We start from the raw sequence: 24,892 nt of genomic DNA, 5'->3' as shown, positions 1-24,892 counted from the left end.
CTCAGCAAACAGGAACGGATTACATCAGAAAGCACTCTGGGCAGGGCAGAAGGATGGGTGGTGGTGTGGCTCACCCACAGATTTTATATCAATCTCTGCTCAGTTTAGAAGATAGGAAATTACTAGCAAAAAGTCTTCTTTTTGTTTTGTTTTGTTTTTTAAACTTATAACATGGAATTTATAGTCTAATCTGGAAAGGGATGGCTAGAAAAAAGTTTGGGCCCACCAGCACTCACCAAATAAGAGAGCCAGTAATCACCAAACACTATTTATTTAAATAACATTAATTACAGTCTTTCCTCGTGCATGTCCTCTTTCCACCTTCAGAAAGGCTTCTGGAACTTTAGAAAAAGGAAAGGTTTTTTCAATAACTGGCTGAATCTGTAAAACACAAGAAGAGGTTGACTGGTAGGTAAGAACAGCGACATCCATCAAGGCAGGTAACGTCTGTAATCAGTTTCTTCACTAAGGCAGACCCAGCCTCTCTCCGGTCTGTCTGTGCCTCTGGGTAGGAGCTCTCTGCCAGGCCAGGCCTGTGACTGCTGCCCCTGTTCCCATCTGCTCCTCCTCTCTGTGAGGTAGCCCAGCTGCATCATCACTCCACCTAACTTCTGCTCGGCTGGTCATGTCACTCTCCTACTCAGAACCCTTCAACAGCCCCCAAAACTGCATTCAAAGGCCACCACCATCCAAATCTCAGCCCTCACACAGACTTCACACTTCACCAAAATGGTCTGCTTGTCATTGTCTGACATGGTGAGTTTGTGCCTCTCTGTGTTCTACCACCCTTCCCGCCCAGGCCCCACCCTTCCCTTCCTGACCTCCCAGTTTGCAGTGTTCTCTCAACTGCTACAGGACCCATGAGGCCCTCTTTATGGACTGCTTGTTACAGCTGAGTACATGTCTCACCTACCCAGTTGGGAAATACCAAAGAGGGTAGGTACCCCAAGGTTCTTGCTGTAGGTATCCCTGTGGCCCCTCACAGGCAGTGCACTGAATGAGGACAGATTTTTTTTGTTTTAATTTGTTAACTGTTTGGCATATTTACTCGACCAGAGCTGAGAGTATCTGTGGTATAGGCCACCTCTTTTGTATCCTCCACAACACCCAGAACAATGCTAGGCATGTGACAGGAGCTTAATACATATCACTTATATCTATGACAAAGTAGGCAAGACTACAGTGGGGTAAAGACAGTCTTTTCAATAAATCGTGTTGGAAAAACTGGGCAGACACATAAAAAATGAAACTAGTCCACTTTCTCACACCATATATAAGAATAAACTAAAACTGGATTAAAGTAAGACCTAAAACCATGAAACTCCTAGAAAAAAAACATAGGCAGTAAACTGTTTGACACTGCTCAAAGCAACATTTTTTTGGCTCTATCTCCTAGGGCAGTAGTCGGCAAACTGCGGCTCGCGAGCCGCGGTTTGCCGCTCTGTTGACTAATGAGTTTGCCAACCACTGTGGTAGGGGCTTAATCACAAAGGAACAACAACAGCCTGTAATTATTGGAATCGAGAGTCTAGGTCAGTGGTCGGCAAACTCATTAGTCAACAGAGCGGCAAACCGGGCGAAGGAAACCAACAAAATAAAAAGACAACTTACTGAATGTGAGAAGATACTCACCAATGATACATCTGAAAAGGGCTAATATTCAAGTATACAAGGAACTCATACAACTCAATGCCCCAAAACAAACAATCTGATTAAAAAATAGGCAGAGGACCAAATAGACATTTCTCCAAAGAGGACATATGGTGGCCAACAGACATATAAAAAGATGCTCGATGTCAGTAATAATCAAGGAAATACAAATTAAAACCACAATTATATATCACCTCACACCTGTGCCTATCATCAATAAATCAACAAACAACAAGTATTCACTGCAGCATTATTAGAGGTGGAAGCAACTTAAGTGTCCATCAATAGACAACTGCCTAAAGAAGATGCAGTACATATATACAATGGAATATTACTCAACTGTAAAAAAGAATGAAATCTTGCCATTTGTGACAACATGGATGGACCTACAGGGTAGTATTATACTGTGAAATAAATCAGACAGAGAAAGACAAATACCATACAATTTGCTTATGTATGGAATCAAAAAAGAAATGAACAAACAAAACAGAAACAAACTCACAGATATAGAGAACAAAACTGATGGTCACAAGATGGAGTTGAGAGGCTGGGGAGGAGGGTTGAGAGGCTAGGTGAAAAGGGGAAGGGATTAAAATGCTAGTTATAAAAAAAAGTTACAGGATATAAAGTACAGCGTAGGGAATCCTATATAATAAAAGCCTAATATGCTAAGTATCCGGTTATCTGGTTGTTCAACCAATCAAAGCATAATATGCTAATGATATGCTAAGGCTGCTCAACTGCTCACTATGACATGCACTGACCACCAGGAGGCACATGCTCCTAGGTTAGCTTTCTGCTAGGGTCCAACCAATCAGGACTGAGCGAGAAGGGCCAGACACGTCCTCTCATGGTCCCTCCCTGGCTGGCCAACCGCCCGCATCCCTCCCCAGCCCTGATCATGCACTGATTGGGGCCCTTCCACCTTACCTGAGCCCTCTCCCAATGCTGGCTGAGGGACCCTCCCTCCCAAGTGCATGAATTTCGTGCACCAGGCCTCTAGTTTAGTCAATAATATTGGAGTAACTATGTATGGTGTTACATGGGTATTGGAAATATCAGGGTGATGACTTTATAAGTTATATAAATGTCTAACCGCTATGTTGTACATCTGAAATGAATATCTACACTAATAAAAGAGAAACATGCAAATTGACGATACCTCCGCTACGCCCACCAGCCACACCCACCAGCCAATCAGGAGCGAGTATGCAAATTAACACAACAAAGATGGCTGCGGCCAGAGAGAGAGCAGGAGGCTTGGGTTTCCCCGGCAATGGAGGAAGCCAAGCTTCCCGCGTGCCCTGGCCTCTGCTCAAGGCTACAAAGTTTCAATTATAGAAGATAAATCCCAGATCCCAGGGCCTCCGCTTGGGTCGCCGGGGGGCGTGGCCGGCCTGCAAACCACCACAGGCCCCTCACCCAGGCCGCCCCATGCCCCAAGGGAACCCCCACCCTGATCTGGGACACCCTTCAGGACAAACCAGCCAACCCCCACCCATGCACCAGGCCTCTATCCTATCTAATAAAAGAGTGATATGCAAATTGACCATCACTCCAACACACAAGATGGCTGCCCCCATGTGGACACAAGATGGCCGCCACATGATGGCCAGCAGGGGAGGGCAGTTGGGAGGGACCAGGCCTGCAAGGGAGGGCAGTTGGGGGGGACCCAGGCCAGCAGGGGAGGGCAGTTGGGGGTGACCAGGCCTGCAGGGGAGGGCAGTTAGGGGTGACCAGGCCTGCAGGGGAGGGCAGTTAGGGGCAATCAGGCTGGCAGGGGTGGTTAGGGGGTGATCAGGCTGGCAGGGAGAAGTGGTTAGGGGCAATCAGGAAGGCAGGCAGGCGAGCAGTTGGGAGCCAGCAGTCCTGGATTATGAGAGGGATGTCCAACTGCCCGTTTAGGCCCAATTCTACTGGGATCGGGCCTAAATGGGCAGTCGGACATCCCTCAAGGGGTCCCAGATTGGAGAGGGTGCAGGCTGGGCTGAGGGACACACACACCTGTGCACGAATTTTGTGCACTGGGCCTCTAGTAATGTATATCACCTATAGTTGAAAAATAAATATTTTTAAAATGAATACAGAAAAATAAGACACGGTTAATAAAAAAATTTTTTTTTAATATCACTTAGGTGAAAACCAGTCAGATAACTGGGAAATAAGAGTTGTATGTGGGCAATCTGGGCCTGAGGAGAATTCGCCAAGGGCTGGAACTGCCCTGGGAGACTTGGCTGAATAGCAAAGATGTTGGTCAGCCTCAGCCCTTCACAAATGCCTGAATGTTATTTTTACCACACGGTTCAATGGTACTACCAAACACCTCCTTCAGAAACTAGGTCCCAGGTAGCACCCTCTCCCCATTCTGAGCTCTTCATTTTTCAAAGCTTCAAGCAAAGTCAATAACTGACACAGTGGACCACCTCCTGTACCTCCACGGGGTAAGTTGTCAGAAGGCATAAGCCAACGCATATGTTTTCTGATACTTTTCCTTTTACAAAAGGAAGAAGAGTTATGTAGTGTTCGGATGCACCTTTCTCTTGTGTGAATTTCCCAGCTCAGCCACCAGAAGAGCACCTCAGACTCAAACGTTCCCTTCTCCAAGGAGTTGGAAGTTCTTCTGTACGCACAAATCACAATAAGCTCATGATAAAAGTAACAGCTGATACGTGTTGTCCTCCCTGCGACAGGTGCCCTTCTAAGTGCTCTATATAGTTTACCTCATTTAATCCCTATAGCCACTTTACAAGGTTGGTACTATTCCCACTTTACAGATGAAGAAATTAAGGCACAGAGTTAAGTAAGTTGTCCATCACATAACTGCCAAGTGGTAAGGCAGAATTCGATCTACTACCAGAGTCTGTGCTCTCACAACTGCTCACTGAGCCTTTCATATAATGTCAGCTGCTTTCTACAGCTCCTTCTAAAATATTAAGGTGGGGAAAGGTAGCCAAGGATTATAACCACTTACCTGTATTTTGGCTGGCCTGCCTCGTGCTATGGGACCATGCCAGCTGCAGAAGTGGTCCCTAAACCCTGTGTCCAATGCCACCCCTCCCATCAGCACCATGGAGGACATCCCTGATCAGTAATCATGGTCCTCCCAGCAAGCTGAGCATGACTTTCAGAACTTAACATTGCAGCCACTATGAACAGATCTGAGCCGGCTTGTCAGATGAAACCTATTTGCCTTCTCTGCTAAAAAGAATGGAATGCACTAATGTTGTGTCTTGCATGTCCCACAAGAAACCTCCTAACCCTCCAATCTCTCTAAAGCTCCTGGGACATTGTTTTCTGGATGCTGATTGCCTAAAAAGGAATCACCTGAATGCATGCTTAAAATGCAGAGTCCTTGGCCTCCTAAATCAGAATCTCTAGGGATGAGGTGGAGACAATTCATTTGAAATAAGCTTCCCAGGTGAATTTCTGCACACTAGCAGCCTTTTGCCCTATTCTTAGGGTCCCTGACTCATATCATACACATATTTATTCATTCATTCCACAAAGACTGACTGTGTGCCTTCTAAGTGCTAGGCACTAATCCAAAGCCGGAACACAAAACAGGCACCTGTGACAAATTAAGAAAGAAAGGAGGCAGTGACACAGACTCGTCATAGAGCATTGGACACCAGTCACAGAACAAGGCAGCAGCATGGCCCAGAGGCCCCAGAGGAGCCTGAATTCACTGCTCCGCTCCAGCACGAGCTGCCTCAGGTCATCCCGCTCTGGTCACTTTAGACTCTGACGGGAGACCGGGTCTGGAACTGATGACACAGGCCGCTTGCAGCCACTGCACACTTTAATCGGGCTGGTCAGGCCTATTGTAGCGGATAACCCCAGAAGGCTGACTGTGGCATAATGAGTCATTCAGCTCTTCCCATAAGTGACAAAAAAAAGAGGCTCTTGATTAACAGGCAGGCAAATGCCAATGTTGGCTGAATATGCGACGGAGATTAACTTAGATAATGAGGCAGTGTCTGTGGACAGCTTTGCTTCAGACCAACAATGCTCGTTTGTTATGGACAAAGGGATCAGGGTAAAAACCCAGAGGGGAAAGAAAGGTGACACGCAGTGAGGTGGAGACGGTTATGTGATGACACTGCTATAGTCCACCCAGCACAGGGAGCCCTGTTATAAAGCGAGTGGGCTCATCACCACACCTCCACTGCGGACGGGCTCACAGCTGACCGGGAGGCAGATGCCATGGCAGCAGCACTCATTCCAGTCTTGGCCCCAAACTCGGGGTCTCCTGATGGTGCCTTACCTTCCTTAAACACAGGCTGTAGAAAGCCAGGCCCCAGGGGCTGGCACTTGTTGCCTGACATCCCTCCTATGAGGAGTTAGGGACAGTGGGAACCTCAGCCTCCCTTGTTCCTCCGAGGCATACTGATGCTTACCAGCCTCGGAGCAAAACCCTGTCTGCCCCTTGAGGGAAAGAGGCAAGAAAAGCCCGCTCACCACGAAGCACAGGAAAGCTGGTGGTGCAAGGACATCATCCAAACAGGCACAGCAGAAGGTTTTCCCTCAATTCCCATTTTCCCCGTGAGCTCTGCAGAACAGGAGAGCTTAAAAGGCACCCCAATACTAAGCGAGCCTATTTGAGAGGTTGGGAAACCGAACCGCAAGTGGTTAAGTGCAAGGTCAGAGCAGTCAGCAGAGGAGACACATTCAGGACAGCATGTGTGAGTGCCTGTGGGGAGGGAAGCTCGGGGCAGTCTGCCCAGCTGTCCTCCAGACCCTGCCTCAGCCTCCACAGCACATGGAAACCGCAGATCTCAGAGGGCGGGGTGTATGAGGAGAGACAGACGAGTGACAGAAACCACCAAGATGACCTAAGGGTCCTGGCATGAGTCCAAGTCCACACTTCTGTGGCCAGACACCAGGGACCCAGGGTAGGGTGACAGAACCACAGTTCCAGCCTCTTGAACAGGTATGGCCCTGACCTCCGAGATAGGTTCAATATTTCCAGGGTCGGGGTAAAGGGGAATGAGGGGACTTAAACTAAGGAGACATAAAGAAGACAAAAGAAAGAGGCAGACTTTGTTTGGATTTGCTATTTCTGGAACTTCCTGCCCTAGATAGAAAACATTAAGCTAGAAGATAGGCGGTGAGATGGGGTGGGATGGGGATACTCTCAAAGGGAGTAACTGTGCCCATTTTGGAAAGCATCCAGGACTTGTCCCTGGGTCCCCATGAAAAAAAGGCACTCCTTCCTGCCAGGTGTGAGGGAAACTCTGCCTATATTTCCTCACAGAAATAATCTCAGCAGCATCCGAAAACGTCTGTGGCGTCAAGGCTTCAGATCCATGAGGCACTTGCCATATCTGGCAAGACAGCCCTCTTCTAGTGTTCCTAGGATTCAATCCCTGGTCACTGCATTCTTTCTGTGGAGGAAAAAATCCAGTTGCCAATAAGGAGCCTACAGTTTTGCAATGTAATTAACTGCCTAAACTAGGGCCTGGTCATCTCAACAGGGGTCTGGGAAATTGCCTGACTCGGAATTTGGTACATTTTTTTCTCTAAAACTGTACTATATGTAACCTCTAGCCACATGTGGCTATTTGAATTTAAGCTAATCAAAAGTCAATAAAATGAAACAGTCCCTCAGTTGCACTAGCCACCTTTCAAGTGGTCAACAGCCACATGTGGCTAGTGGCTACCAGACTGCACAGTGCAGACAGAGAACTTCTCCATCCCTACAGGGAGCCAGTGTATAGCACTGCTCAGAGGTAACTCAGCGTTGCCAAAATACCTCTCCACACCCTACTGGGTGAAAGAGAGTTCCAGTGGGCCCTCAGTAAATGTTCTGAATTAATTTCTAATTAGTACATAGGAACTATTCTGATGCTTTATGTCAAATAAAGACAAAACAGAAGTATCTACATCATCACTCAATCAAGAAGCTTGGCTGGTCACCTAGGATCTTCAATAGACCTGTGGACATTAAGTATATGGCATCAAAGGTCTTTAATTATCACATGAAGAACGTGTGCAAAGAAACATACTAAAAAAGATGAAAGGGTACAAAGAAAAATTTCCCTCCCATACTCGATCCTCAGCCACCTAGTTCCCCTCCTCAAGGGCAGCCAATATTTTAATTTTTTTTAAAATCTTTTGAGATATTTTATGCTTGTGGCAGCCAGAGTAACAAAACCTGCGAATATGATAACTTAATTTGCAAAAGGGTCTCTGCAGATGAGATTGTGGTCAGGATCTTGAGGTGGGGGAATTAGCTGGGTAGATCCAACATAATCACAAGGGGGAGCAGAGGATTAGTCAGAAGGAGAGAGATGATAATGGAAGCAGAGGTCAAAGTGACACAAGGCCATGAGCCAAGGAATATCGGCAGCCTCTAGAAGCTGGAGAAGGCAAAGAAACAGGCCCTCCCCACCACCTGCCTCCAAAGGAACACAGATCTGCTGACCCATTTTGGACTTCTGACCTCCACAACTATAAGATAAGTGTTATTTTAAGCCACAACACTTATGGTAATTTGTTACAGCACCAATAAGAAACTAACACAGGCATATGAAGGCAAATATATATAAATATTTTCCCTGAAAGCACAGTCATTGTTTCATTGGCGGATTGCAATCTTAAGATTGCCTCATCACCTCCTCTCAGTCCTGAGAGATACTGACAGATTCAAGAAGAGGATTTTGTAGATAGAATTCAAACTTCACCTATCTAATATTTGGATGATTAAGCAAGCAAAAAACAATGAAGGTTCTGTGAGAAATTTATTTTTATTTTTTTAAGATTTTTAATTGATTTTTCTAGAGTAAGAGGAAGAGAGAGGAAGACAGGAGAGAAACATCAATGTGAGAGTGAAACATCGATAGGCTGCCTCTTGCATGCCCCCTACTGAGGATAGAACTGACAACCTTTCGGCCCAATCCTCACCAACTGACAATACCCAACCAACTGAGTCCTACTGGCCAGGGAGAGAAATTTAGTTTTTAACTATTATTGTCCCAATCTTAAAGACAGCAAAGGATGGTAGAAGGAACTGTCCCAGAGTTCATGAGACCTGGGCCCTGCCTAGCTCTGTGACCTTGAACATGTCATTTAGTCTCTTAGAGCCTCAGTCTCTCTAAACGTGACACAGTGGCAGGATGGGGAGTGGAGGAGGGGAGGACAGTAAGCTAGATATGTGCTAGGTTTTCATGTTTTTAATCTTTGAGTATGTTAATCAATGACACATGTTTGGCCCAAATCTAATATTTGCTATGGCCCTCCCACTCCCAACCAAAAATGATGGCTAAATAGTATAAAAAAACAAAAAAAGCTTATTGTGCTTAGCAGAAAATGGCACAAGGCACAATTTCAGCTGCCCATTATACTCAATGTGTTGATTATAAATCATTCTCTGTATCAGCCTACTGATACAGAGAACATATTTGGAATACCCAAAAAACTGGTAACACTAGTTGCATCTGACAGGGAGAATCTCAGTCACTGAGGGACAGGAGTCAAAGGAAGATTTCTTGAAATTACTTTTCCTAGCTTTTAAATTTAAACCTTGCAAATGTATATCTATTTAAAAACTTTAAATAGATTTTAAAAGAGTAGGTTCTTTTGGTTCATGGTTTCACAGTGTCAAACAACTACAGACCCTCTATCAGATGCCTCCAATTAGAGTCATTAAACACTCAGCCAAAACCTAAAGAATGTCAATCTTTACTAACCACACAATATGTAAGTAGACCAGATACGTAATCCTTTCTGATTTCCAAGTGTAGGCAGTCAGTGACCTGTTGCGCCCACAAAGAAAAAGGATGAACGATAAGACAGCCGACCTCACCAGGGCATCCAATGTCACATATCAACTTCCATGGTTCCAGAGCCCTTCACTGTCAGAATTACACCCAAGCCCAAGTAACCCTGGTGCAGACAAGGTCAGAAGACTATTTCCTTACTGCTCCTCGTTCAAGGATACTTCAAGGGCATCTATATTTCTATCATTTCCTTTATTAGCCATTCTACCAGTTATCTGCCAAATTTAATAGATACATATACACAAGTCACCTCTTTTCTTTGTTTCGTAAATAGTATTTTCTAGGTAGAGAGAAAGAGACAGTGTTTTGAATACAAAGCGGTAGTGGTAAGCAAAAGGACAGCCTGAAGCAGCTATCAGGACAAGCACAGTTGTGTGGTGGCCGCTGTAGGACAGGGACCTCTCTAATAACGGGCTCCAACCACATGAGCACTATGCAGAATCATGGGCCAAATTATCTTACAATAGTTTATTCTCGTCTTTCTAAAAATAAAATAAGCATCCAAGGGATGTGGGAAGACCCCTGCAAAGGGGCACTCACACAGTGATAATAAGGCTGAGCCCTCCATCTACACAGCCAGATTCAGAAGTCTGAGAAAAGGCATGCAAATTTGGAACCAAAAAATTTAGGGAAGAGTAGTAGGTCTTTACTATCACATACTGTATGTAGTTCCTTGGCTGTAATAGAATTTAAAAAACAAAACAGTACATGTACAAAAAGAAGTCAGACGTTTCTAAGAACTGTCCATTTCACAACTGAAATAGAACGATAAAATGGGCCAGCAAGGGGCAGGTGCCAGCAGAAGCAAGTCGATCGCAAAGGGTCTTTGCAAGTGGCTTAGCATGGATCACGCGGTGGTAATGCTGGCCCTGCTCCAATCACTTTCCCTGCCCACTGTAAAATGACAAGGGAAGTCCCAGATCATACTTAGGCACTGAGAATGCAGCTGAAGGTGGAGAAGGAAAAGCACAGGACTGGGAGTCAGGAAGTATGAATTCTGGTCCCACCTCTGCAAATGAGCAAGTCCCATTATCTCTTTGAGCCAGTTTTCTCATCTGTAAAATGGGAATGATTTTATCTATGCCCTCATGCAATCCTCTAGAGTATACAAGGTTCTCCATCCTATAATTCCATATAATCTCTCAATAAAGTCATAAATATCAGCACCAAAATATGAGTTTTCCTTCTGGGTTATCTTTCAAAGATGGAATATCAGGGTGATTAAGATTGTGTATGAACTCAAACGGCAGTAGCTGAGGAGACTTTCAACCCTCAACAGCCCTGAAAGGCCTTTTGATACCCCAAAAGATATGACCAGACTATAAGCAGCAGTCCTTCCCCACAATGCCCACTGCAGGATAGCCACGAGTGGTCGGAAAACCAACCAGTTATCCCCACAAAGTCTCCATCCATCCTCACCCATGTCCTGCCCATCAACCCTCTCAGGTATACCATTTACTGGCCCTCGATTTTCTTACACCAGCCAGGGAACAGGAGACCCCGGTACCTGACTTTCAGTCCAGTTCTGTTGGGGTTTAAATTCCAATGTTTGGTCTCCTTGCCCGTCTGGAAATCTGCTTACTTCCAGAAGCAGTTCTATTGTAAACTCACAAGTGTGCCCCATCTCCGTGCACCTTCATGGTGCCTTCTTTTCAAGACCATCAGCAAAAGAGTAGCAGCCCAGCTACAGACCCCAGCTCTGCTAACCACTAACCAATGGTCCTCAGGGGAATCATATAACCTCTCTGGGCCTGCCTCTTCATCTATAAACCAAAAGGATTAGACTAGACAGTGTGAGCTCTTTTTCAGGTATAGCAGTTTACGTCTATGATTCCCAAGGAGGTAGAACCAAAAACACGGCACTTAAATTTGGCCACGTGAGGCAGCACACATGCTGGTTGAGCCCACCTCTGCAGAGTTCCCAAGGACTGGGCTTGGTGGGCAAGTTGCCCAGATTATAAGGAACACTCTAGCAATACAACAGGCTGCACATACCTTTCCCTCATCCACGAGCTTTGCAATGTCATCCAGATATAGACCACTGGCCATGAAAAAGGCCCAGCGGTAATGGACTCCTTGCCAGAAATGCTAAAATGAAAAGGAAAAAAAGACATGTCAAATACAGAAAAGGATAAATTCTGACTAAATGCAAATTTAGTGAGAAGTATTTTCTGGAGGACTAGGACAGACAAACTGACTTCCCATTTCACGCTGCCACAATGAGCTGCATGCCCAGCACCTTGGCACAGTGAATGACAGATAGTGAATGCTCCGTGAATGTTTAGTAAATAAATGAATGAACAAAAAAAAAAAATCCCTGTGATCTCAGGCTTCTTCACCAACATGCAATTGACAAGTAAGCACAGGAAAGCTCTCCTTAAAATGACAGTCTAGATGGTCTAACACACTCAATTTCTTCTCTATGAGAAACTATGGCTGATACCTCTAGGCCTTCTCTACTAAGGTTTGAGTTAAGGCCAAGAGGCACCAGAAAAGAGCTTTTTACCTAATTCAAGAATTCTTTGGGGGTAGTAAGGCATCAAAATATAATTTTAGATAAGAAATCCAATCACAGTGGGTTTTTTTTCTGGCTCTGAGAGTAATAAGATAGTTTTAAAGGCAAAACAAAGTTAGGGTTTTTTTACATATCATGGCTGGGTCTTCCCCTATAGTTACAGCAAGTCCACAGCCACCTGATTTATAATGGGACAAAACATCTCCTGGTGAAGATAAACAAAAATCTTACACCAAGAGGGTTCATGATCACTCTACTGCCATACCTACTTTGAATTGTTATTATTTATTATCATTAGGCCATGATGAAAACAACAAGTGAGCTGAGGGTCTCCATGATACCCCATTGACCTGCCCAACTACATTTGGTCAGATGTGAGCTATGAGGCCGCCAGGACCATGTGCCTCCCTCCCTGCATGTGCCCACAGCTGCTGGGATGGCTGACTCCTCTTCCCTGAGCCCGCCCTCACGTTGCCTCAGCTTGAATCTGCTGCTACCAAGGCATGGAGCTGGCAAGTATAATGGAACTCCCTGCTACTCGAGCTCAGGCACTTAATAGCTGTGCTATTTAGGTCAAGCTACTTCTTTCGGCCTGTTTCCTGGCCTGCAGAATGGTGATGCCACCACCTAGCGCACAGGGTTGTTGGAAGGGTTAAATGAGAATGCATGTAAAATGCCCAATACATAAAAAGTATACAATAAATGTTTCACCTAGGGCTAAAGTAAAGCTTACTGAGGAAAGACTGGGGCAATGTCAAATGAGAGTTAAGACTAGAAAGAAAGATAAAACCAAGCTGTTGTCTAGGCAGAGCTTCACAGCAGGTGTCAGGAATGGCTTACAGATTTGGTCAAGTGACCCTACAGTTTATTGTCTAACCTGGAACAACTGTGAGAGTTAAAGAAGTTACCATTAATAATTATCCCAAGACCACAGATGCAAACAGAACCAAGTTTACCCTAGAATAGGTGTAATGGGACAGGGACCCCCGTCAGCCCTTGGGATAGCAGGGCAGAGCTTGGGCTGCAGAGTCTCTAGTTTGTTCTTGACCCAGAGGAGCCTCAATATGCTCTTCAAATACTTTCATATTCTATGTGTGTCAGAGCATGAAAGAGGTCAGGAAACACTGGTCTAGGTAACTAACTTAAAAAAAAGAAAGGCAAAAAAATACAGTTTTAAGCACTGAGATTATCCCAAGCTTATAGGGGGCCCAGTTAATTGCATTCACAGACCAGCTCATGTACTTCCTGCTAAGGTCTAGCCTTACAGACTACAATGAAAACATTCTGGTAATTGTTTAGGGTTTTAAAGAAGGAATAGCAATAGTCACCACTGCCATGTCTATAACTCTTTACAGTGGGTTGCCCTGTAAAGTGAAACTTCTGGTCTGCAACAGCAGAATTTTTACTTTTTTTTCCAGGCCATTACAGGAGTGCGTAAACCAGAGCAGGCAGGAGAGCCCAGAGCACTACAATGAGGCTTTAACTGCACATTCTCAGAAAGACATCAGAAACTACTTAAAAGGTTTTCACATGAGATTACCACTATCATCTTTCAAGCAGGGAGAAAGGGAAAATGAAGAGAGCTATGCCTGTTTTACTCTCAGAAGCCAGCTCTGAAGGTTAAATTGTAAGGGGACTCACTGGAATACAAACTGTAAAACCGTTTAGAAAACTTAAACTTATATTTTAAAGCTCTTGGAAAGCCTGGGCTTTGTGAAAAGGGAAAGAAGAGACAAATCATAGTACGTTCCCTTTCTCTCACAGAGCACCCCGTGGACACTTTTTGGCTGCGTCTGGACCCAGTGAAAATGAAGACCCCGGAGCACTGTGCTGGGTGTTCACCTCTATCACCCACACATGGTTCCTAAGAACTGAGCTGGTCTCTTTTAGCACAGCTCTTCACTACCACTTCTAAGTGTGTAGTTAGTACACAGAATCCGAGAGACCGAAGTCCTAAAGTTCACTCCCAGAAAGGTCCCAAATTAATTTCTAGAATAAAAAAAAGTTAAGATAATTATCAAGCCAGTCATCTCACAAATATGGGTCAGTGATGGAGGGCTCGACACAGTGACTCACAACCTTTTACTGTAAAGGAACCTTCTACTGCCTTTTTCCTTTGTCTAATTAATGAAATAGAATTTATCTTCCTTTTTTGTATCACTTATTCCACCTTATCACTAATTCAGATTTTAAACCAATGACCTATGATTACCAACAGTGTATAAGGTGGAATTATGTAAGGCTCAGTCGTCACTGTGAGGACGACAGGCTATCACGTTAAGTAAGAACAAACACTCAAGCCACCAGTCCTGTAACCAAGGCTGCACATCTCTAGGCCCACCACACACTGGGTGTGTTCAGGTGGGGACACAGCTCCTTAACCCTTTGCACTCGCTTGCTTTTTTCTCGAGCTGCTACCAATGCTAACTGTGTCGAGTCACACTCGACATCTGAGTGCAAAAGGTTAAGCCCTGGTAACAGTGGCCCTGTTAACAGTCAGGATGACTAATCAAGCGTCAGAAACTCCCAGAACGCCATCAATAGCTAGAGTTTCTGATCCATATGGGATGTGCAGTGTTGGGACAATCAATACAAATCCAGGAAAGGCCTGATGGTTCTATGAGTCTTTGTAGTCTCACTGAAGTAAGACTACAATTTCTTTCAGGTTTTTGAAATTCAAAAATTGCCCACGGACTTCTAAAGATCTGAAAGCCCCAACTGGAAATCACTGGCATATCCCAATCCTATGAACATAAAAACAGCCAGCTGCACACTTACTAAAATTTTCACCTTCCCATACAAGAGACCTTATGTGTTAAGACTGGTGAAGATAGAGAGCATCAGGTATAGGCAAGAAAAAAGCAGAAGGTATATCAGATGGTAACAATAAAGGCTAACATTTAACAGGAGCTTTTCATTGTGCCAAGTCCTTCACATGGACTATCGCATTTAACCCTTACAACGTGAGGTAAGGCATATATCCTACTAGCCCCGTGTTACAGGTGAAGACATCAAGGTCTAGTGACATTGATTTGTAAGGGGTCACACAGCTACTAAGGAGGCTGAAATCTGAACACAGTCAGGGTGCGACTCCAAAGCCCATGCTTGTCTCCAAGATGAAAGAAACTGGCTGGGTGGAAATCAGTTTCCAGGAGCAAGAGGCACTTGCTTGTTCTCACCAACCAGGACCTGAATCCTTACCTTTAGTGTCTTAGAGCCCATGGTGACGCCCGTCTGCAACATGCCATCTGCTATGCCCAACCGGTCCATGTTCAGGAGAAAGGGAGTCACCAAAGTCACGTATGTGGCTCCTGACCATTTCTTGAGTAAATTTAGAGCCCATGTTTCAGTGGATCCACCAACATTATCAAGGATAAAATCAAACCTGGGGAGGAAGAAGCAAATCAAAATATCCTTGTCAGTCTTTACCCAGGGCTCCAATCCCCCTTCAATCCCATCACCATTAGCCATAGGGTTTCTCTCAGAGACAGTCACAAACTAAACTGTGCTGTGCTATCCAGCCAGGGGGTGGCTGCTTTGACAAAGGAGTAAAGGGAATAGCCACTTACTGAATCTCTGGCTTTTCTCCTAGATAAGTCAAACGTGACTGATTTTTTGTGTCATAAAATCAAATTTTCTAATACTTTAAGAATGATTTAAACAAGCGGTTGTTAATAGAGGGTGATTTTAGCTCCCAGGGGACCTATTAGGCAATGTCTAGAGGCATTTTTAGTTGTCACAACCCTGGAAGGTGGTGAGAAGAGGCTACTGGCCAAGCTTCCCACCTGCCCTGGCCGGCACTGGCCTCCACTCAAGGCTACAAAGTTTCAATTATAGAAGATAAATAAATCCAACAAAAATGGCAGCAGCCATGGAGCTGGAGCAAGCAGGAGGCTTGGGTTGCCCCCGGCGATGGAGGAAGCCAAGCTTCCCGCCCACCCTGGCCAGCCCTGGCCTCTGCTCAAGGCTACAAAGTTTCAATTATAGAAGATAAATAAATCCTAGATACTTGCTTCCAGCCGGCCCTGGCCTCCGTTCAAGGAGGTGCTGAAAAAAAAAAAAAAAAAGGAGGGGCTGGGACCTTGGGTCACTGGGGGGTGATCAGGCCAGGATGGGATGGCAGGGGGTAAGCAGACCAGCAGGGGGGCTAGTTGGGGGTGAGCAGACAGTCAGTGGGGGTCAGTTGGAGGTGATCAAGACAGCAGAGGGGGCAGTTTGGAGTGAGCAGGCCAGCAGGGGGGCAGTTGGGGGTGAGCAGGCTGGCACGGGGGGGCAGTTTGGGGTGATCAGGCTGGCAGGGGGGGCATTTGGGGGTGAGCAGGCCGGCGGCAGGGGGCAGTTGGGGGAGAGCAGGCCGGCAGGCAGAGTGGTTAGGGGCAATCAGGCAGGCAGGCAGGCAGGTGAGCAGCTGGAGCCAGCAGTCCTGGATTGTGAGAGGGATGTCTGATTGCTGGTTTAGGCTTGATCCCTGTAAACCGTCATTAGGACATCCTTCGAGGGGTCCCAGATTGGAGAGGGTGCAGGCCGGGTTGAGGAACATCCCCCCCCACACACACCCGCCACACTAATTTCATGCACCGGGCTACTAGTAAGTTATAAAGATAAATTTTAACTAAAGCTGTCAAAATAAAAAAAAAGTAATGGTCTACATTTGTAAGCTGATGAGATCCCCCTATTGGAAAAGAGTAAGCAAAGGAATAAGACCACTCGTGAGCAATGTGGAGGAGCAAACTGTAGCACAGCTGTGGGTGCTGGTCTGAGTGTGCTACAGCCTTTCATTTGTCAGGTTCCCTGTTCTCTGGTGACATACTCCAGACATGTTAAAAGGTAAGGTAGATAAAGGGCAATGGGTTGGCCTTGGCCTCAGTCTCATACTGCTGTTCCTAGAGGCAGCAGAAGGTATGAGATCAGTGGAAACTACCACTACCTAGAAGCCAGATCTCAAAGGCCCAGAGAGGCCTAGGTTCTGACACACAGGGTGGAAGTAGTGGACAAGATTCTGCCAGGGACCGTGTCACCCCTCAAACATGCCAAGTGAGTTCCACCACGGGGGCTTTATATTTGCTATTGCCTCCATCTGGAACAACTGCTCTGCTCCTAAGTTTCCCTCAATAACTCAGTAAACAAATATTTTGGTTGTTGGTTTACTTTGTGTGTGTTTTTGCTTATTGAGCACCCCACTACATGCTACTATACTATTCCAAGTGGAGGGATACAACAGGGAACAGGTTTTTAAAAAATCCCACTCTCCTGGCTTGCCCTCAGATGCCTCTGTTCCAATGCTTCAGAGGCATTTTTAAAATACAGTATATCAAACAGACTCCTCACCAATCATTTGTTTTCCCATTTCCCTGCATCGGTGTTCTTGAGAGCACTTGCCAATGAAGCCTCCCTGACTAGAATATAAGTGCCATGAAAGGGAAATCTGTCTTGTTCACCAATGTATCTCATCCTGTGCTTAGAACACTGTTTGGCAAGAGTGGAGGCTCCATAAACAGTTGAAGGAATAAACAGTTGAAACAGTTCCTGGGTGCACTGCCATACTGCTGTTGGGAGCTGGGGTGCTGGCTGAGAAAGGCTAGGCAGTCAGACAGGGGCTCCCTTTTTTCTCCTTTTTTTTTTAAGCCATGAAAATATATTTCTACACAAAGTGGGCAAGAATAACTGGCTTCTGAAAAGTAATCGAAAAAGGAAACACCTTTGAAAAAGAAGCAGTAAGCGCTGGCCCATGTGGCTCAGTTGGCTGGACACTGAAAGATGGCCAGTTTGATTCTCAGTAAAGAAAAAGAAGCAGTAGATTTCTAAACACTTCTAGGTTATGCTCTCAGCATATCTTGGCCAGATGAAGACCAGATTAGTAAGCACCCACAGTCAAGATGAACAGGGCCTGGGAGAACGCCTGAATCTGCTCCCGTTTGTACATTAGGCCAAACCACAGCCTGGCATTCAGAGGCACTGAGAACATTCACAGTGCTCCCATCATCAACATTTATGCTGCCTTTGTTTCTGTGAAGCCCTTATTAAGCCAAAAATGTGTTTAGTGCTAAGCATAAATTTTCATGCACTGCTCTAAGTTCTTCCTGTGGTGACAGATGCCATCAAAAGGAACACACTTCCAATTTTGCCTTCAGACCTGTTACAAGCCAGTAATGAAAGTTAACTGAAAAGACCACATAAGCAAAATATCTTCCTCAATACCTATCTCATTGTGTTACTGTGCTGTATTAACATCTGGAATTAAAACAGAAACCAACCTAAATGATTTCTAATGACACTGAATATTTTCATAGATTCTTCTCTAAGATTCCAACATGATCACCAAACCATCTCAGGCTTTCATTATCAACTGTGAACATTGTTCTAATACATACGGTTTTAAAGATTTCAATTGCTCCTCCACATTTCCAGATTTGTAATCAATTACATCATCTGCCCCAAGTTTCTTTACAAGTCCACTGGCATCCTGAGAGCAAACTGCTGTCACATGAGCATCCCATGCTTTCATTACCTGCCAAATAAAAGGGGGGGAAGGGAGAAAGTAGAAAACTGCATTTTTTAAAATAGCTGGCACCACGTGTACATATATCAGCCTGATCTCTAGAGAACTCTAAGTGCTTCGTCTTAATGAGCACTACAGGAAACCATCTGTCAGAAACTAGTAAAAATGATTCAACTTTTGTTCACTCAGAAAATTCCAAGAAGTAGATCTCATTTCCCTGGATGAGACAGCCAGTCGCCTGTTGTCATGAAGTTATAACCAATCCAATCAGAGAAGGGCTCAATGCTTCACCAGTATCAGAAAAGACAGGAGTCTATAGCCTCAAATTTAGTACTTTTAAGGTTGACAAAAGTAAATGGCAAATATATATATATAAAACCCTAATATGCAAACAGACCAAACAGCGGAACAACCAATCACTATGACGTGCACTGACCACCAGGGGGCCTGCACGGAACAAGGCGGTGTCAGCCGCGGTGAGATGGTGGAGCAGGTGAGCTGGGGGGTGGGGGGTGGAGGGGCACCAGACCAAGGTCGGGCACCGGTCGCTCTGGTGGTTACTGAAAATTCTTTGCTCCTGAGCACAGCGGTCCCGCTCGGTGCTCACACTCACTGCTGGTGCCTAGCACTGACCCGATCACTCGGCACCGTCAGTGGGTGCGAGCGGTGGCTGCCGGCCCCAATCACCCCTTAGCACTTCTCTACTTCCCCCTGCTCCTGAGGGGCAATCGGGACCGGCAGCCACCACTCACCTGCTGCTGGCAACAGCCCTGCTCGCACCTGTTGCCGGCGCCCAGTGCCAGTCCCGATCGCTCAGGGTCAGCAGCGGGTGTGAGCGGCGGATGCCAACCCTGATCACCCAGACGGCTTATCCACCTCCCCTTGCTCCTGAGGGGCGATGGGGACAGCAGCCGTCACTCGCACCTGCTGCTGGTGCCGGCCCCAATCGCTCCACGCCATCAGCGGGTGCGAATAGGGCTGGCACCATCAGCGTGTGGGAGTGGTGGTGGTGGGAACGGGGCTGCCAGCAGACAGGACCAGGGACCGCGGCTGGTGGGGCATGGAGGATGGGCCGAGACCCGCCCCTGTGCCCACCGCTGCCTCACGGCCCACAGTTCCTTTCAAGGTGCACGAATTCATGCACTGGGCCCCTAGTAAATAAATAAAAACATGTTCTTAGAAAATGACAATTTTAAATATATTCAGGGAACATAAAAATGCAACATTTCTTCATCTGTATCTTTAATACAGTCTTGAGTAAGGCAGCTGTATCAAAGCAATTAGCTCTCCCTAGCTGGTTTGGCTCAGTTGATAGAGCATCAACATATGGAGCGAAGGGTTCCAGGTTCAATTCTGGTCAAGGGCACATGCTTGGGTTGGGCTTGATCCCCAGTAGGGGGTGTGCAGGAGGCAGCTAATCAATGATTTTCTCTCATTATTGATGTTTCAATCTCTCTCTTCCTCTCCCTTCCTCTCTGAAATCAATAAAAATATATATTTTTTTAAAAAGCAAGTAGCTCTCAGTACTAGGTAATAAATGATTAGATGCTTTTTAAAAGAAGTGAAGAAAATAAAACCACTTTATTTTTAGACATGATTACCTTGGAAGTAAAAAGACCTACATATATAGTTCCCACAGATATAAAATGTGAATGCCTGATATCCTACCTAATAATAGACAAATTGCAAATTGACCATACCTTCGCTATGCCCGCGATTGGCCAGGAGGAGCAGGGGGGCGGGACTCGGGGTGGCCAGGGTGGCTGATTGGGCCGGCGGGACGCTGAGCTCGCGTCGCCAGCGGCGGCTCGAGCTCAGCGTCTGTGCCATGGCTGTGCTGCGGCACAGAAGGGGCCTCTGAGGCAGCGAGCTCACGTCCCACCGCGGACCATCAAAAGCGGGGGAGCTGGGTGCCTGTCCGCTCAGGCACCAGGCCTTTCAGAAGCCTCCGGCGGGGTGGAGTCTTCTGAAAGGCCTGGTGCACCAGTGGACAGATACCCAGCTCCCCTGCGATCGAAAGCAAAAGCGTGGGAGCTGGGTGCCTGTCCGCTCAGGCACCAGGCCTTTCAGAAGCCTTCGCCGCACCAGAGGCTTCTGAAAGGCCTGGTGCACCAGGGGACAGGCACCCAGCTCCCCCGCGATCGAAAGCAAAAGCGTGGGAGCTGGGTGCCTGTCCGCTTAGGCACCAGGCCTTTCAGAAGCCTTCGCCGCACCAGAGGCTTCTGAAAGGCCTGGTGCACCAGCGGACAGGCACCCAGCTCCCCCGTGATCGAAAGCGAAAGCGTGTAGGGGACCCTACACGTGCATGATTCAATCATGCACTGGGCCTCTAGTTTTTTAAATAATAAGGAATGTCCTGGTTGGTGTGACTCAATTGATTGAGCCTCATCCCAAGCACAGAAAGGTTGCCAGTTCAATTCCCCATCAGAGCACATGCCTGGTTTGTGGGCTCAATCCCTGGTAGAGGGCGTGCAGGAAGCAGCCAATTGATGTTTCACACTCACATCAATGTTTCTCTCTTTCTCTCTCTCTCCCTTCCTTTCTCTCTAGAAAATCAATACAAATCTTAAATACAAAAAAAAAAATAATGAATAAAGGATTTAAAAACCATTTATAATCTTACCTAATCTCTCACTTTTAAAAGCAATATTGACCAAGGGTGTATATGCCCTGGAAATATGAGGGGAATTAACCCTTTGTACTCGCTTGCTTTTTTCTCGAGCTGCTACCGATGCTAACCGTGTCGAGTCACACTCGACATCCGAGTGCAAAAGGTTAAAACATTTAGGAGTGACATCATGTAAAATGTATGATGTTTATAGGCTGCAAACAGAGACACTTGAGTACAATGACATGTTGCTTTCAACAGCAAGTCCCAATCTATATTCAATTATGTGAAGAATATAATCTAAGATAAATATCCAGTACCTATATAAAAAAAGAGACTGTGGAGAAAAAAAGGAAATTATGTTTTAAGCACTACATTTAATGGTTTCTTTAAACAGTATTAAATCCTCAGGAAGAATTTATCACATGTTGAAACAGTTAAATGAATTTTTTCCAAATTTCTAGTTTTTCTTCTCCCATTTAGAACTATCTAGTATCTTTAAACACCACTAATAGATTTTAAAAACAGCTTTACCTTTAAAAAATTTTTATGTAAAATAAAGCACAAATATAAAAAAAATGCGTACATGGCAGACACAATGCAGAAACAGAAAACAGCAGCCATTCCAAAAGCTTTTCTATGTGCCCCACCCCAACACAAGTCTCTCCCTCCCTGGAAGTCATCATTATCCTGATGTTTACAGTAATCACCTCCATGCATTTAAAAATATTGTTTTAGCACCCAGATAAGCATTCTCTAGACACTATAGTTTAGTCTTGTGTATTTTTAAAATTCAATGTCTTCTAAGTCTCTTTTTAAACTATAGGTTCTTCTTCTAACCCTTCACTTTGTAATAAATTATCTGTGAAAAAACCCAGGCCATTGACCTGACCTGCAGTTTCCCAGTGAGGAATTTCTAATTGCACACTCGGGGCTCAGTTCCACATGCTGCTCTGTGCTCTGTGTCTTCTGTTTCAATCCCTCTAGCAAGACTATGGACAGTGTCTGGCAAAATGAGAGCAGGCACATCATGTCTGGTTGTTGCTCTTCTTCTTATCTTAGCAGCTGTCTACTGGTGGTTGCAAAATAATATTCTTTTTTTTTTTAATTTAGTAGTTGGAATACTTTTATGAAGAAACATGCTTTGTTTACTCAGATAAAGTTAATACAGTAAAGGCAAGACACATAATTGTTTACCTTTTTCAGTTTTAAAATAAGTTGGTCCTCTTCCAAAACTGAGCACTTTTAAAAAATATATCATCATGAATTCATGGAATTAAATATATTTGAAGGGTTTTGATCCATAATAATTACCATTATTACTGAAACTCAAAGTGTCACATCTTTGGGAGTTCCTTCAAGTTAATAGTTTCCTCGCTATTTAATATATTCCAAGCTCATTTTGTGCCCCAGATCTGGAATCTGCCATTTCTCCAAAAGCCCTGCTTTCTTTTAAGGAGCAAAGATATTTCACAAGACAGCTTTGCATACACCAGTACACAAAATATGTCGAGTTCATATTGATCCTTCCTATTCAAATTCAAGACTACAAAGCTTTCCAACATTTCTTATACAAGACATTCACAAAGTAACTAATATATTAAACCACTGGAAAGATTAACACTTCCTTCTACATTAGAAAATTTCCTTCTTAGAAGGACAAGGTGAAATTACAGTGAATTTACTGAACCTACCTTTCCCTCAGGCTTTAAAGAAAAAATAATTTATGTGAATTTAGAAATTCATGAAATAATAATCTATTAACAAGATAAAAAGTCATCTTACATTTTTAAAAGAAACTGAAGGAGACACAAAGAAATGGAGAGAGATTTCGTGCTCATGCATTAGGATCAATATTGTTAAAATGTCCATATTACCTCAAGTAATCTATGGATTCAATGCAATCCTTATAAAAATTCCAATGGCATTTTTCACAGAAATAGAGCAAAAAACCTTAAAATTTGTATGGAACCACAAAAGACCCCTAGTAACCAAAGCAATAGTGAGAAAAAAGAACAAAGCTAGAGGTATCATACTCCCCAATTTCAAACTATACAACAAAGCTACAGTAATAATAATAATAAAAAAAAACCCAGCATGGTACTGGCAGAAAAACAAACACAGTCCAATGGAACAGAATTGAGAGTCTAAAAATAAACCCACACATATATAGACAACTAATTTACAACAAAGGAGCCAAGAATATACAATAGAGAAGAAAAGTCCCTTCAATAAATGGTGTTGGGAAAATTTGGACAGTCACATTCAAAAGAATAAATTAGACCACTATCTTATACCATACACAAAAATTAACTCAAAATGGAGTAAAGACTTGAAAGATCTGAAACCATAAAATACATAGAAGAAATCATAGACATTAAGCCTCTGGACATTGGTCTTAGTGATGATTTTGTGGATTTGACTTGACTAGCAAGGGAAACAAAAATAAACAAATGGGACTATATAAAAAATGCAAAGCTTCTGCACAGCAATGGAAATTATCAACAACAAAAAGGCAAGCAACTGAATAGGAGAAATATTTGCAAATGATATATCTAATAAGAAGGTAATATCCAAAATATATACAGAACTCATATAATTCAACAATCAAAATAAGAAACACAAACAACCAACTAAAAACTACATATACAATGGAATACTACTCAGCCATAAAAAAGACAATTGCTATTTGTAATAACATAAATGGATCTTGAGGATATTATGCTAAGTGAAATAAATCAGACATAAAAAGAACAAAAACTGTATTATTTCATTCACATGTGAAATATATAATCAAAAAGAAACAAAACTAGGGACAACACAATAGTGGTTACCAGAGGGGAAGAGGTGAGGGGAGGTCAAATGGTTAAAAGGGGCCAAATATATGGTGATGGATGGAATCTAAACTTTTAGTGGCGGTGAGCACTCTACAGTGTATATAGTATATACTGAATTATAATGTTGTACACCTAAAACTTAAATAGTGTTATTAACCAACTAGAGGCCTGGTGCATGAAATTCGTGCACAGGGAGGGGGGGGGGAGAGTCCCCTCAGCCCATCCTACACCCTCTCCAATCCGGGAACCCTAGGGGGATGTCTGACTGCCAGTTTAGGCCCTGGGGATAGGGCCTAAACTGGCAGTCGGACATCCCTCTCACAATCTGGGACCACTGGCTCCTAACTGCTCACCTGCCTGCCTGCCTGATCGCCCCCAAAAACCCCCCTGCTCGCCTGGTCACCCCCAACTTCCCCCTGGCTGGCCTAGTCGCCCCCAACTCCCCCCCCAACCCCCCGCTGGCCTGGTCACCCCTCAATGCCCCCCTCTGCCGGCCTGGTCGCCCCCAACTGCCCCCCTTGCAGGCTTGGTCACCCCATGCAGCCTGCTGTTCGGTCATTTGGTCGCCCCTCACTAACCCCCTGCCGGCCTGGTCACCCCATGCAGCCTGCTGCTCAGTCATTTGGTCGCCCCTCACTGACCCCCCTGCAGGCCTGGTCACCACATGCAGCCTGCTGTTCGGTCATTTGGTCACCCCTCACTAACCCCCTGCTGGCCTGGTCACCCCATGCAGCTTGCTGCTCAGTCATTTGGTCGCCCCTCACTGACCCCCCTGCAGGCCTGGTCACCCCATGCAGTCTGCTGTTTGGTCGTTTAGTCACCCCTCACTAACCCCCTGCTGGCCTGGTCGCCCCACACAGCCTGCTGCTCAGTTGTTTGGTCGCCCCTCACTGACCCCCCCCTGCCGGCCTGGTCACCCCATGCAGCCTGTTCGGTTGTCCATTTGGTTGTGATGTTCACTTAAGCTTTTATATATATAGGTGTTATCTAAAACAAACAAACCAA

General features: G+C 45.0%; 1 protein-coding gene across 2 annotated transcripts in view; it reads right to left on the bottom strand.

The window, feature by feature from the left end:
- Positions 1 to 255: 255 nt before the first annotated feature.
- RTN4IP1 (reticulon 4 interacting protein 1) overlaps positions 256 to 24,892 on the bottom strand; it is a 44,812-nt gene continuing 20,175 nt past the window's right edge. The window contains exons 6-9 of one of the 2 annotated variants that reach the window (XM_079780414.1): positions 18,315 to 18,451; positions 15,145 to 15,328; positions 11,424 to 11,516; positions 256 to 381 (exon numbers count right to left, since the gene is read on the bottom strand). In XM_079780414.1, the coding sequence (XP_079636540.1) occupies positions 274 to 381; positions 11,424 to 11,516; positions 15,145 to 15,328; positions 18,315 to 18,451 (522 nt within the window). In that variant the 3' untranslated portion in view covers positions 256 to 273. Of the gene's footprint in view, positions 382 to 11,216; positions 11,517 to 15,144; positions 15,329 to 18,314; positions 18,452 to 24,892 lie in introns of those variants that run through there. The other variant, XM_079780413.1, reaches the window with a different exon arrangement.

The sequence above is a fragment of the Cnephaeus nilssonii genome (assembly GCF_951640355.1).
Source record: "Cnephaeus nilssonii genome assembly, chromosome: 9".
NCBI lineage: Eukaryota > Metazoa > Chordata > Mammalia > Chiroptera > Vespertilionidae > Cnephaeus > Cnephaeus nilssonii.
The sequence above is the reverse complement of the archived record's forward strand: the minus strand, read 5'-3'. Positions and strand labels throughout refer to the sequence as shown.